Source organism: Psammomys obesus, unplaced genomic scaffold (genome assembly GCF_907164565.1).
Source record: "Psammomys obesus unplaced genomic scaffold, mPsaObe1.curated_primary_1811, whole genome shotgun sequence".
Lineage (NCBI taxonomy): Eukaryota > Metazoa > Chordata > Mammalia > Rodentia > Muridae > Psammomys > Psammomys obesus.
This window is the reverse complement of record NW_026596079.1, coordinates 4,659,253-4,673,683: the sequence shown is the minus strand read 5'-3', so window position 1 is coordinate 4,673,683 and position 14,431 is coordinate 4,659,253. Positions and strand designations below refer to the sequence as shown.

At 42.2% G+C, this 14,431-nt stretch overlaps 1 protein-coding gene across 1 annotated transcript in view; it reads right to left on the bottom strand.

Moving 5' to 3' along the window:
* Col22a1 (collagen type XXII alpha 1 chain) overlaps nt 1–14,431 on the bottom strand; it is a 211,613-nt gene that overhangs the window by 50,082 nt on the left and 147,100 nt on the right. The window contains exons 44-45 of the mRNA XM_055626482.1: nt 10,396–10,509; nt 7,586–7,639 (exon numbers count right to left, since the gene is read on the bottom strand). Of these exons, the coding sequence (XP_055482457.1) occupies nt 7,586–7,639; nt 10,396–10,509 (168 nt within the window). The remainder of the gene's footprint in view (nt 1–7,585; nt 7,640–10,395; nt 10,510–14,431) is intronic.

The following is a 14,431-nucleotide window of genomic DNA, read 5'->3' as shown; positions in this document are numbered from 1 at the left end:
TGTGTGTGTGTGTGTGTGTGTGTGTGTGTGTGTGTGTGTGTGTGTGTTATAAGACAGGCTTTTATGCTGTATCCAAGGCTATCCTGGTAGTCACTAAGTAGCCTAACTTGGGCCTAAACTTGTATCACCACTCCTGCCTCAGCCTCCCAAGTGCTAAGACTACAGAAGTAAGCCACCACACCAAGCGTACTTACTGCATTAACAAATGCATTTCAGTAAACTTTATTAAACAGCAGCACATGGGTTTCTTTAAAATAACCTACTGTGCTGTGAAGAGTCCTTGAACGTGAATCCGTGTAGTACTGATTTCTGTCCTGTCCCTCCTCATCTCTGCATCCTTAAGCAGGTCATACCCCTTCCTAGATCTCAGTCTATCCATCCAGAAGGTTTAGGAGGTGGGAGAAGGTCAACGCATTAGTCCGGACCCCCATAATTTCCTCAGGAGATTTGAAAGTCCAGGCCTCGTTCAATTCAGCTCACTGACACACAGAAGCTCACTGATGGCATGGCTTTATGATACAGACACTCTTTCCCACAGTCATTAGACTGTGCTGCGAGGGTTAGATGAACTGACGTTTATAAAGTGCTAAGTTTCATTGTTTAGAGGAAGGAAGAAAATTGTTTACAGGAAAACCAAAACTTATTCTGACATCTTTGCTTTCTATTGTACTTAGGTGTCTGAAGTTGGTGTTCTGTCTGCAGCCACTTTATAATTAAAGAAGAGCTGCACACTGCCTCACTGAAATTCAGGACAATTAGCCTTAAAGGTAAATGTACTGATTTCAAGTCTCAGCCTTCAGCCTAACTGTAGAGTGGTCTCAACATTCATCTGGCAACAATATATAAGCCGACAGCTCAGGTATCCATAGTTGTCCCCGACGCTGTGCCCACTGCCGCTGAAGATCTGCGCAAACACAGTCACCTCCAAACATGACTCACTTCCTTCAAGGAAAGGATCTGACATTTCTGGAGCTCTTGCCCTGCTGGGTACTATGTCAGGGCTTTGCACAGAAGACCCTGCTGCATGCAGCTCTTTGTCTATATGCTGAGCTCATGGCTAACCAGGTACAATGTCTAAGACACCTGATTTAGCTATTGAAACTGCTTTTGACCTTGGCCTTTGCAAACTGATAAGAAACCCTGGGCTAAAAACTATAGTGCCATTTAATCCCTACGCTTGTGCAGGAAGAGCAGGAGGTGAAGGAGTTCAAAGTAATTTTCATTTACATAGTGAGTTCCAGACTAATGCGGGCAACATGAGACCTCGAAAAAAAATTTTTTAAAGAATCAGTCAATAAGCAGGTTTAATCACTCATCCAAGGTCACAGAGCATAAAAAGTAAGCTCCAGGACCAAAGCCAGGTCCCAGGTCCCAATTTGTCTGATTATCAAATATCCAAATAGCCCCTTCCTGGCTAAGTTATTTTCCTGGCTCTTTCTCGAGTCCATGGTACCTGGTTTGCATGGTTTATAGTTTCCTGGGACTTGATTGATGGTGGAGAAGGCATACCAACTGTTTTAAGAGCAGGTGAGGGACATGGTTGAACAATGGAAATACAACAATCAAAAGACAGATCTAAAATACATTTTTTCAGGGCTTTTGTCCTGACAAAGCTACAGGACCATTTTACTAGCCCAGTTCTCTTTAGATGCTTTCAGCAACCTTTCCAGAGGCTTTATTCTTGCTTCTCAACTCAACCCTCAACAAAAACTACATACATCTAAGGAATGCGAGAGCAGGAGAAAGACCTCCCCAGGGATGAGCACACCAATTGGTTGACTGTATCAAATGGTCAGCCCTATAAAACACACACACAGACACAAACACACATGTAACATTATACAGATTGAGCAGTTTATGCTTAGGATATATGTGTGTGTGTGTGTGTGTGTGTGTGTGTGTGTGTTTGTACATATAAGCATTCAGGTAAAATTAATGAAAAAGAGGAGATGAATTTGAAGGAAAGCCAGGAGGAGGTCTTCGAAAGGAAGAAATGTAGGAAGGGAAAATGTTGTGATTATAATCTCATTTTTAAGAAAAATAAATAAAAAGAAGTCGTTTTGGGTACATTTTACATGATATATGCTTCAAATAGCAAACTACACAACAGTAATAACCCTGATTCCATATTAAAATAATTAAATAAATATGTTAAGAAAAAGAACTATATCACTCCACATGCGCATGGTTTTCCTTAAACACTCGTATATTTGCTACTTTTGCATAATTGTGACCAAACACCTGACAGAGAGAGATGAATTATTTATTTTGGCTCACATTTTCAAAGGCATCAGTCAATGTGGTGGAGGCAGCATGGGAGAGCAGAAAGGTTTGCAACAGAGAAGCCATCAAGTAGAGAATGGGGCACAGGAGGGGTCCAGGGAAAGGCATACCGCAAGGGCCTGATGACCTGCTTTCCACTGGAGTGTTTTTATCACAGCAGAAGAAAAGTAACTAATATCCAAACATTCTGCCTATTTATTGCCAGGAACCCAATCAATGTCTTTCTCAGAACATAGTAATCATCTCTCTGGAATTTAATGAAGAAGGGGGAAAATATTTCTCCCTTTTCCAGTTCCTGAGGAGACTAACATTGGCAGCAGTCTGGATCACAGGCACAAAACTGCCCCCTGTGATAAAGCTTGAAGATGCTTGTATAATACCCCTTGATTCTCCAGTAGGTATGGAAGCTAGCTAGCTTACTGAGGACCGCCCAGGTACCTAGGCCATCTGGAATGAACGTGTTTGACAAACGCCATGTCCTCTATCTTAGAACTTATGGGTGCCCACCCCACCACGACATATATGCATGCTGAGGTCAACCATACAGACTGCTACCTAAGACTGAAGTGGTTCTGAATCTCCAGCCTCCTACCCAGGCTGTGGTGTACACTTCATTCTGGATTGGTGTTTGGATGGTAATAAGATTGTTCTTTTTCTGCCTTTAAGGAGAGGTTTCTTAGCTTGAAAGGAGACTTTGATTTGCTTTTTAATATAATAGTAAATTAATATAAGCATTAATTTGGAAACCATGGTACCATTTGATTTGTGTTTCCACTATTTAGAGTCTGCCTTTGTGCTATCCTTTTAAAGTCAAATCTAATGGATCTCCTCATGGAGTCTGCAATCTGTGGAAGAGAGGGCGTGAACTCTCCCACCAAATAAGTCTTTGCTCCTCTCATGTGAGGTGCAGCTGTTTCCTGTCTATAAAATATCCCTCAAATGCACGGCAAATCCAGCCAAATTCTTCAGTGTAACTAAAATCCAGCTCCTTCGGAGGCATCACAGGTCACCTTTTGTCCCATTACACTCATTTCTTTAAATGTATCTACATTTCTCCAAACACCTGTTGTGTTTGTTTTTAAGTCCAATGGCCTGTGTGCCATGAGGACCGTCATAGTCATGTGTACTAAATGATAATCTACATCCTGGACTTTAAAATGTTTTTGTTTGCTTGTTTGGTTCCCAGACATTTCTTATCACTTAGATTTCACAACTAGAGTTATAATCAGGGTTTGGGCTACTAAGATTTATGAGTAAACCATCTGTCCAGTCAGCTTCTTTAAATAACAAACTGAAGATTCAGAGACGATGACAAAAATGTCCAATTATTGTAATTAGTGAGTCGATTCATTCAGGTAGCAGAAGGCAGGGGAGTTTGGAGAGGTACACACTTCCAAAGTCAAGTCTATGTCTGCCAGTGTAAGAGCCTCCAGCCACACCACCCTTTTGGTGTGTTCCCATCAGGTTGTTGAGTTTTCCCCTCCATCAAGAGAACAGCCTGTATCTGTCTTCTCCCTGTACTTACTACCTGACTTGGAAGGAAGATGTTATATGTAACATCTTATTACTATGTAGTAATAGTATCCAGGACTGACACCTGTGCGTATAAAGACATCATGGAGTAAATGGCCCTGGTGACATCTAAAGGATGGGATCTTGGATACTAACTGTCAATAGAAACAGCAATATTAACTCTGTCTCCTCAGAATTATCCAAGACTTCCTGGAGAGGATGTCTGCTCTCTGGGGTACCTCCAGATTCAGTTTAGGGCCCCATAAGACCCATGACCTGGATGTGCACTGAGCAGGAAATAAAATGCTTTTCAGAGGGAGCTGTTAAACCATTACCATTACCAATGAAAGAGAAGTTCTTATAGCTGATTGCAGAAACACATGTTCCCAAAGCTGTCACTGTGACTGCCATCTTACCCCCGTTCTTCCTTTACAAGGATGGCAAGCACAGTAGCACCCAGTCTCTGGGTCCTGCCCCTGGAGTTTTGAAACCCAGGTTGGAACTCTGAAGCTATCCATGGTGCTGATATCCTCAGCCCCAGCCCCAGCCCCACCTTCTGCAGACAGCTCTACACAGAGGCATACAGGATGAATCACGGGAAGCTGCTGGCCAGATAGTGAGTCACAGCTGCAAACCAAAGAGCCAGTCCCTCTTGCCAATGCAGGGAGACCAGAGAACACTCAAAGGTCTTCAGCAACCAAAGGACACTAATTGGTTATTGCTTCTCTGTTTGAGGGAACATTTTCTGCTGACAAACTCATCTGTTTCCATAAAGCTTACAAAGATGTTGTTTGATGGGTGAGGACACACAAGGAGAAACAAGTCTGTTTCCTGGAAACTGGCTTGGGGAAAGTAAAGAGGAGAGAGACTGGGACACCAGGAATCAAGAAACCAGCCTGAGGATGCTCAAAGAAGGCATCAAGTCCTCCATGACTCATTCATCAACAGTGCATGGTAACAAGAACAGGCTATCCCAGAGGTCTTACTGTCAGCCTAGAATTAAAGAGCACTGTTCTCCAATGGGAGCTGGTCTGGGTGATGGTGATAATGTCACCATTGGAGTACCTAAAAGTATGATGAAGTATGGACTTATAGGTCAACATCAGCTATACTATCTGCAGACTTGGTAACTGGCATCTTGTCTTGCTAAACTCTACTTTTCTTACTTGTATGATGAGACAGTTCTTTGCAACATCATGTTCGGTACTGCAGGAGTCCATATCACATGGGCAGTAGCCTGGCTCCAAGAACACTGTTATTATGGGGGTTCTCCATGAATCCCAAAGACTTTTCAAGATCACCAACTGGATTTGCCAACTGGAGGATCAAGAGCCTTTGTCTTCAGACACAGTACTGAGCTTTGTTCTTTTTCTGGCCAGAGCTCTTTCAAAATATTTAAAGAACACCCTCCCTAGGAGTAAATGAAAGAAGAATGGAGACATCATCCCAAAACGTCAGTGCTTCCTGCTGAGTTGAGATGACAGAGAAAAATCGTCTGTTTGCAGTGTAGAAAATGCACTGGTTTAGTTGATTCACTTTCATTTCTCTGGATACAAGCTCCTTCTTGTAAGAGGTAAGCCTGGCAGCCAGCATAATGGCAGCAAAGGTCAACTAAGAAACAGCTGAAGTTATTGCACAGAGTCCTCCAGGGGAAAGCTTGAACCTTCCCTGCAGAATCAGAGAGGAAGATTCGCCCATGCTGTGAGCCGAGAGACAATCAGTGATGCTACTCCCTTGGTATTGCTCAAGTAAAGATGCTCTTGGTCAACTCTCCTGGTCTGTGTGCAATGAGAACTAAAAATGGCATCTCTTGAAGCCAAATTGTTAACTTGGTCAAAACCAAGTACCTCTTGACAAAGTGTATGTACGGATCACAAATGATAGCCATCTCAACCTTTCAGGCAGGGGCTGGGAGACCTAGATATCTCTCATGATCCGTCCTCTGATTTTGGTCAGACCACTTGCTTTTTTTTATTTGTTTGATTTGCTGCTTTGTGCCAGTGGTAAGTATGCAGCTTCTGGCTTCTCTTGCAGAGGACCTAGGTTGAGCTTGCAGTACTTACATGACAACTCAACTATCTATAACTCTAGGTCCAGCGTGTCCAGTGGCCTCTTCTAGCCTCTGCAGGTACTTCATGCTTGTGGTGTACATGCTTACATTCAGGCAAAACATTTATAGACACAAAATAAACATAAATAAACCTAAAATAATTCAACACTGTATCGAAGGGCTAGGTCTAAGGCAAGGCAAATGTTCAGTTTTAAAAATAACTTAAATTTACTAATTTATTTATTTTGAGGTAGTCAACATGCCAAGGTGAATGTGTGGTGTCAGAGGACACCTTTCAGGAATCAGGTCTCTCCTTCCACCACATGGGTTCCAGGGATAAAACTCAGGCCATATTAGTCTTGGCAAAGAGTGCTTTTACCCATAGAGTCATCTCACCAGGCCAAGCACTTTGATTTAAAAAAAATTCAGAAACAAGATTAAAGTACACAACCCCGAGCAACATTTAAAAAAAAAATCTAAAACCAATTAAAAGAATTCAAAATGAAGAGAATTTCAAAATGTAACCAGACAGGGCTTTTGGCCATCTGGGACTAGCAGAGAAGGCGTGAGGACAGTTAGTTAAATGGGAGTTGGTCTTGCCTTTGTTTAAATTTTTATTTATTTTTTTTTCCTTTTGAGTCTACCATATTCATTTCAAGTTTTTCAATGGTATTGCATTAAATTTTTTTTTTTATCTTGGTTACTGAGATTTCCGGCTAACTTAAGATTTTACATCTACTTTATTTCTGGCCCTTCCACAGGCTGTGACCCCAGGCGCTGAAAGAACAATAAACCTACTGAGAGCCTGTAAGATACCAGGTGTCGATGACAGCATTTTACCTTCAGTTGCCATGGAGACACTCATCAGCTCATTAAAACCAAAGGCAGAAAGTTAAGAAACTCTCCTAAGGTCATAGGCTGAGGGTCCATGCCCATGCCTAGCTCCTGACCTCAAATCCCTGTTATCCACATTATCAGAAGAGTGATACTCCACCCAGACATGACACAGGAAGAGATAAAAGAACCGGTCCTCCCTTGCTATTAACACTGAGGCCACAGGAGACCAGAGTGTACACACTACCAAGCATCAAGGGGAACAAGGGTGGGAGGTGAATCTACTCTCATGTGCCTATCCCAGCTCTGTGCACTCTCTCCTTATAGCTGAGTGCTGACAGCAATAGCCCTGGTGGCTCCGTGCTATTAACACTTGTTCCAATAGGCAGAGAGCATTTCCTTGCCTGCTCTTTGGTTGAGATCATACCTTTCTTCTCCCTGGTGTCCTCTTAGCATCTCTGTGGCTTCACACAGCTGACTTTAAATGTGTGCCTCATGTTCCCGTGGGGATAACAGAACTCACTCACATTTATGAAGCACGTTCCTCATTGTGTTATAATTGATTGCCAGTTATTTTATGTATCCTATAACTCAGTTCTAGCACTCCTCTGAAAGCTGTTTTATTCTATGCAGTGAAGTCGAGGTGTCTCATGCCAAATTCATCACTATCCAGTAAGTACCACACATTCCAGTGCCCTCAATGGTCATACTGTGCATACCAGGTGTTTGTAGGGGGGGAAAACTGAGGCTTGTAGGCTACACAGAGCTTTCCAGGTCACTAGAAAGTCAGAAACACAATGTGGAGTCTGACTTCCCAGACGCTAAGGCTGTTAGCTATTACTTGCCTCAAACTTAGATAAACTAATGTAGTGGTAGAATATAGGGTGTTTATTGGGATTCACTGACCTGTGGTCCAGCTACTCCTGGAGGCCCTGGGAGGCCTTGTGGCCCAGTATCTCCCTGTAGCAGAGACAAAAGACATAGAAAATTAAGGAAACAATAATTCCTTAGTTAAAGCTCAAGTTGAAACCATCACGAGGCATCAACCTTAGAAGGCAGCCAGGCTCTTCCTCATGTATGGGCAACGGGTGTAGTCAAGCCATGGTGTCAAACATGGCCATGAAATCATAGGTCTAACCGCCACTAATACATCTAGCTAGTAATGATGTGGTATCCAAGGTGGCCCAATAACTCCCTGCCTTCCCACATTCACATAATCAGTCTGTGTTGCCAGCAGAATATGATAGGAATTAATAGTGTACTGCCTTGGCCATCAGGGTGAAAAACATCTAGCTCCTGCCTTGTGCTGTGTCCTTCACCTTTGTTCCTTGTCCAACTACTCATCGAAGGAAAACTGGCTTCCTCGTCTCAATTGCACTGGACAGCTCTATGACACAGTCACATAGGAAGAGGGACTGGGACAGAGTGAAACTCAGCACTAAACTAAAAGCCATGGGAGTACCTTGACTATCACACAGAACATAAAGAAATTATAGGTCAGGGCTTGAGGAACACCACAGGGAAGACCTGTTCCTGAACTGAGCAGCTTGGCCATGTGCACCTATTGTTTTGAACAAAAGTGTAATGAACTTACAGATATCCAGTACACTCAGGGTGGGAAGTTCTGCCTGAGTGATGAGGTGGGGGTGTCTTGTTGTGTGTGCCCATATGTCTTATGTGTGCACAAATATGCACAATTACACACAGTAGGCACCTTGTGGTGGCTGTACTTGCTTTACAACACCTAGAATGGTAGCTGTTCAGCTCTGAAGAGGAGCTTCCCAGAGGGCAGGATAGGGAAATCACAGATACCCAACAGCTACTGGCAGGAGGAACAGAGCAGAGTGGGTCTGAACTTCAAAAGTGCTTGAATTGCAACTGTTGTTGCTATCGATTTTCAACCCACAGGATGCACAGCTCATTGCCAGCACTGTGATGAAAGACTGTGTTGTGGGGAGTCCTGATAGCATTTACCTAAAACTCTCCCTAAAGGACCTGGAGCTGCAGCCCTGAGAACCCCCTGCTGGCAGCACCCCAAAGTGAGGGCTCCTGAGAATAAACCACATGTTCAACTTAAGAGATGGCCTTTCCTTCCTTCCTTCTTTCCTTCCTTTCTTCCTTCCTTGCTTTCTTCCTTCCTTCCTTCCTTCCTCCCTTCCTTCCTTTCATTGGTTCTTTCTTTCTCTTTCCACATTACTATCTTTATGTTTGTTTACTTATTTATTTTCATTTTAAAACTAAATTTTAGTATACAAAGTAACAGGCTTTCTTGTGGTGTTTTCACATCTATATGACATTATACTTTGTTTGTATCTACCCATCTATTGACCTTCCGCGCCCTCAGATCACTGGCCTCCTTCCTTCTGCAGCTGCCCTGCTTCCATGTTGCATATATCCCACCACTGTCTCCTTTCCGCTGCCCCTTGTCCCTTTCTCCTAGAATTCTTTCTCCTATCTCCTTTCTTCTTGCAGGACTGCAAACTAAGTAAAACAGTTCTTTCAATTGTTTAAAAATAAGCAGAAGAAAGATCTATATACATCCAAACCTGACCATTTCACATTTTATAAAATATTTCATGAGAAATGTCACAAACAAATATATGGGTTTCTTTTTTTTATGACTTGATCATTTGAGGAACTAGACCAAGGGGAAATATTCTTACTCAATTTGGTTCTAGAATGCATTTTAGGACTCTTCCAGACTTGCAGAGGATAGAGGTGGATGGCTGGGATTCTGCCATATATACACAGGCTAAATGTGTCTAGATGTTTGAACCTCTGCAGTGGAAACTTAAGGCATAGTAGAGAAAATAGTTCATACCTGTCATTGTATCTGCACCATATAAGCCACTTAGAAACTTGATTATCCCTTTTGATAATAAGAGAAGAGATCCTACCTATTTACTGTGCATTTATTTCAATGTGAGAACTCACTTGAAATGTTCACAAATCATTTGCAAAGCTAAATGGGATCTTTGCTAGATTTATAACATATTAGTGTCTTTGGCAATCTATAGTAGAAGACTACATTTGGACTTTATCCTGAAGGAAGGAATCTTTATGTACACACTGCTAAAAGTTAGCTTTTGAGTTAACCTTAATTGAAGATGTCATCTGATGTCTTGGGATGTATGCAAAACCCTTGGCCTTGGTGTGTGTGAACCTTGTCCTGCCACTAGAAGGAAATGATGGAAGGGGAAGGGGAATCTCTGAAACAAAACCCAGCTGGCCAGAAGCACTCTACTAAATTTGAACTGATTTATCACCTGTGAACTTGTTCTCTATAAAAAAAAATTGCTGCAGAAAAACAGATTCTAGAATGTACACTTCACTCAGATTCCCGGGCTGCTGGCTCTGAAGAAAGCACATTCTGAAGTTCCTGGGCTTCTTTCATTTGACAGGCAAAAATGGGTCTGAAGATTTACTGTGGTAACTAAAACATGCTAGGTAGCTCAAAGTCAGGTGAGGAGATGAAAGGAGGCAGTGGGAGAGATCCTCAAAGGAGCATGGATTTCTAGACATCACCATACATTGGATGCCATGGGCTGTACTTTGATAAAATGACAAAGATCTGTGGATCTCCATTCAGTCTGCCCTCCTTGTACTCCCCTGTGATCTACACAGTCCTAAAACCTGTATCTGCCTAAATAAATGAGGATCTAGACAATAGGTTTTTTTCATTAGAGAAATGGACCCTTGGCTCCCCTTCTCCTTACCTTTTTGCCTTCTGTCCCTTCTCTCCCTGGCTTTCCTGGGAGACCCTTGTCCCCTTTGAAACCTGGCAGACCTGGGAGGCCTGGGGGACCGGGAGGACAGTCATTGCATACATCCTTAGAGAAGAAAAAGAAACTAAGTAAATAATTCAGTTACTTCAAGGGCAAAATGGCCGCAGGTCCTACCTCTCTGGGTAATATTTGGTTATAAATGCCAACAAAGATGAAAAAAACAAATTGATGGATTGTCACAGCTCAGGCACTTTTGTGTCCAAATTTATTCCAGCATAAATGAGTCTTACTTGTTGCCCCATTTCCCTCTAATTCTAGCCAGTCACCTGGCTGGAAGTATGGACTGAGAAAATGATGTCAAATTTCATGTGAAAATGCCTGTGAGCACGAACAAAAACATTTAGAGTGCACACTGACGGCAAACACTTAGTGTTACTAGAAATAGCATGCTCTGCCCTGAGGACAAAGTCAAACAAAGCCAGAAGGAGAAGTCTCTGTGGTGTGCCAGGGTAAAGTGGCTTCCTAAGAAGGGAGAACAAAGGAGGCTGCGGGCACCTAGCACAGTATGTCTTGGCTGTGACACAAAGTCACATTCCAACCCTGCTCAGCACTGCTCTTTTCCCAGGAAAGGCATTTAATAAATGGTCCCAGGAACTCAGCCCTGCTCTTCACCAAGACAGGTAAATGCTGTTCCTGGAGTAAATTTAAAGTTTCAGACTTGTCTGTGTCATCTTTTGATCTTAAAAGTTCACAGCATGGGAAATCCCACGTAACCTGACTATACTCCAGCCACATCCTATATCCCTTCTCTTGGATCACCTCCCCCTAAGCTCTTGTACTCATTCTCTCATTTCTTTCCCTTCTCTCTTCTTAAAGTTAAATAACACAAGGAAAGCACCAAGGAGATAGTGTGACCAGGTAGATGATGCCCAGTAAAGTCAGCCATTTTTGTTGGCCCATTATTCATTTGCAAAAGATGCTTGCAGAGCCTCTGTCTGCTGAAGGTTGGTTGGTGTTAATCAACACTAAGTAAGTGAACTAGCAAAGGTCCACTGAATGCTCTGAATGGAACATCAAATAAAAACATGTCACTGCTATATGAGTTCATACTCTATGACCTGCAGTCTCAAGGAATTCCAGGTTCACCTGTGTTGACCTCTAATCTCAGAACATAGTTTTTCTGTCATAAAAGCAAGCTCGCCTTCCCTTGCTTCTCTCCAATATAATCTTCAAATATACTTTATGCATCCTCTACTCCAATTTTCCTGATGGCATCTGGACAATGACAGTCTTGTCATGCTCCCTTGGACTTATCTCACTTGGGTAATCTACTTGTAACTTCATTCTCTCCCCACAAAGTAGAGAGAGTGGGAACAGTCTTGACCTTAGAAGGGCCAGTTCACAGCAAATAGACTTTCATGAATGAAATGAAACCAAAATACCCAACCGTCTTAACAACAAACAGAACAACCAACCACATGGCTTTTTCATGTATCATTCCATCTTCTTTCAGCATGCTGTTTGAGAAACTGACTGAATATTTGGAAGGTATACAGCATAATTGCTAGAGTATATGAAGCAAGGGTGAGTGAGGTAAAATGGAGAAAGAAACTACATGTTTCCTGCCTTCTTTAGTTCTTTTAAAATTAGAAGAGCTGAGAAGAACTAGGCTTTTTTATTACAGCATTTTTTTTCTTTTTTTTATTACAGCATTTTTAAATGAGATGTCCAAATGGGCCACTGGATAGATGAACAGATGGATGGATGTAGGTGTTTATGGATAAATGGATATATGGGTAAGTGGATGAGTGGAGGATACAAAGAGGTAGGTGAATGGATGTATGGCTGGTGGATGATATTTCAAAAAATGTGGGTAGGTGGATGGATAGAGGGAAAGTTGGATGAGCATGAATGAAGCTAGTTTTATGACGGCAACAATTGAAGCCACTAAGACTTTCCTGGACTTGGAAATATAAAATCCTTACCACTTTCTATTATTTCCAGCAAATCTTTAAGCTCAGGTGTTTCCTAGCTGTAGGCTATGCAAGACTGTTCCATGAAGATCAGAGCTATCTGTAGTCCCAGCTGAGCCAGTAATAAGGCTAGACATGACCTACTGGACGAGTCTGGAATATCAGTCAAACAAGACAAGACGAGCACCACCTATTGATATTCTCCTTGGCTGTTGACAGCCTGTAACCTCAGTTTTTCTAGATCCTTCACACCTTCTGTGTGTATTTTCTGAATTTCTAGAGACTTAACAGGGTCTTTTTTTCAACCAGATGTTCTTGACCAGGCCCTACTGGCATATAGCCTCGTATCTCTGGCATATGACTTCTGGTTTTTGTCCACTTTGAGTATGTGCTCATATTCATGAGTCTCAATCGCCTTGTGAAGTAAGGATCTCAAGTCCACCAATACGAAATAATGAATGGAAATGTTCAACATCTCATCGGAGATAGTGTGTGAGCACAATCAACTGTAGCTGCTATAAATTCCCATGTGGATTATTATTTTTCAATTTGAATCTGATGGCTCATCTATGACTCAACCTCCTCACCTATAAAAGGAGGTCAGTAATGGAACACTACCAAAGAATTTAGGGGAGGGGAAGGTCAAATTTTTCTATTGAGAATCATTTCATGAAGACATCCTGAAGTTGGCCTCCACAGCACAGATCCAACTACAGAAGTCCATGTCATGGGGCTGGTCTCAGATAAACCTTCTGTCTAGGCAGGATCCAAGCTGTCATGAGGGGCTAAACCGTTCAGGAGTAACAATTTTTGTAATGAAAGATGCCTTCTTAGTTCCCAGTTAGCTGGACTAGACTGTCAGACTTTAACCCAAAGCACACAGTGGTTGTAGACTCCAGTATCAGAGCAAAAGATCCAGCTCCACAGATCCAGCCAAACCCAGTAGGGCAGGCTACAGTCTAAAGGCTTCCAAGCACAGTGCAGCTTCCCTGACCACAAGTGCTCATGTTCTCTCGTTCTCTCTGTACTTTAATTTGATCAGATGAATACAACTGCATTCTTTATAGCAGTCAGAGAATCAACATTGAGTTAATGTCTGTCTCAGTGCTGTGTCAATGAGGTGTGAGATTCCACTCTCACAGGTCTCATCTCTCCTGTTATCACTGGCATGCAGACTAAAATATCCTAAGGTTTAAATCCTAAGAAGTGGGGGCTGAAACATACTGAAATCCTCCAGAGCCACAAACCATAAAGAATTATCTAAGTTAATAAAAGCCTTTAAGAAACAAGACACTGAATCAATGAACAACTATTTTTTATAATCTCTTTGATAGTAGAAAAAACTTTCCTGTCAATAAAAAAAAATCTGTAAATATTACTCTACTCCTCATATTTTAATAAAATTTGATTTTTCCATAATACATCTCAAGGTACAGGAAGATTAAAAACCTCCAGTTTATACGATTTGGGGGAGGTTGTTTGGATTTCTCCCCATTGGGTTCATATGTTACCCAGACACCTTCTGTGGTCATCCAGTGGTTTTTGGTATATAAGTATTAGAGACCTACAGTCATGTGAAATATCCTGTTGAGACAAAGGCTTGGAGTAGAGCTAGCCAAGGTTCCTCCATGCACATCACTATCTCCAGAGTGCTTCTTTCTGAATATGAATCCAAAGCTGGATAGCCGCCCCCCAGCTCTTCACCAGTCTAGACTAAAGACCCTTGAGCAAAGCCCCTGGGCACCTCCACAATTCAGCTTCCAGCTAGGACTCTGGTCATACCTCAGTTTATTCTTGTCCAGGTATGCTTAGTGCTTTGTATTTCTCAGAGAAAGGAAAAAATATCACTCTGGAAACCAGTTGAGTATCCATCAAGCCAGGACTGTGCTGTATACAAGAATCTGTCCTTATGTCCATGGACCTGTGTTTCCATCCTTGAACCAACAGGAACCAGAAACTGTTTGGCTCTATCATCAGCCATTCTCCAAACAGAAGACATTCTTTTATAGTGGCCAAGTACAACCTTTGACTATGAACACTAGATTCCATTTCCA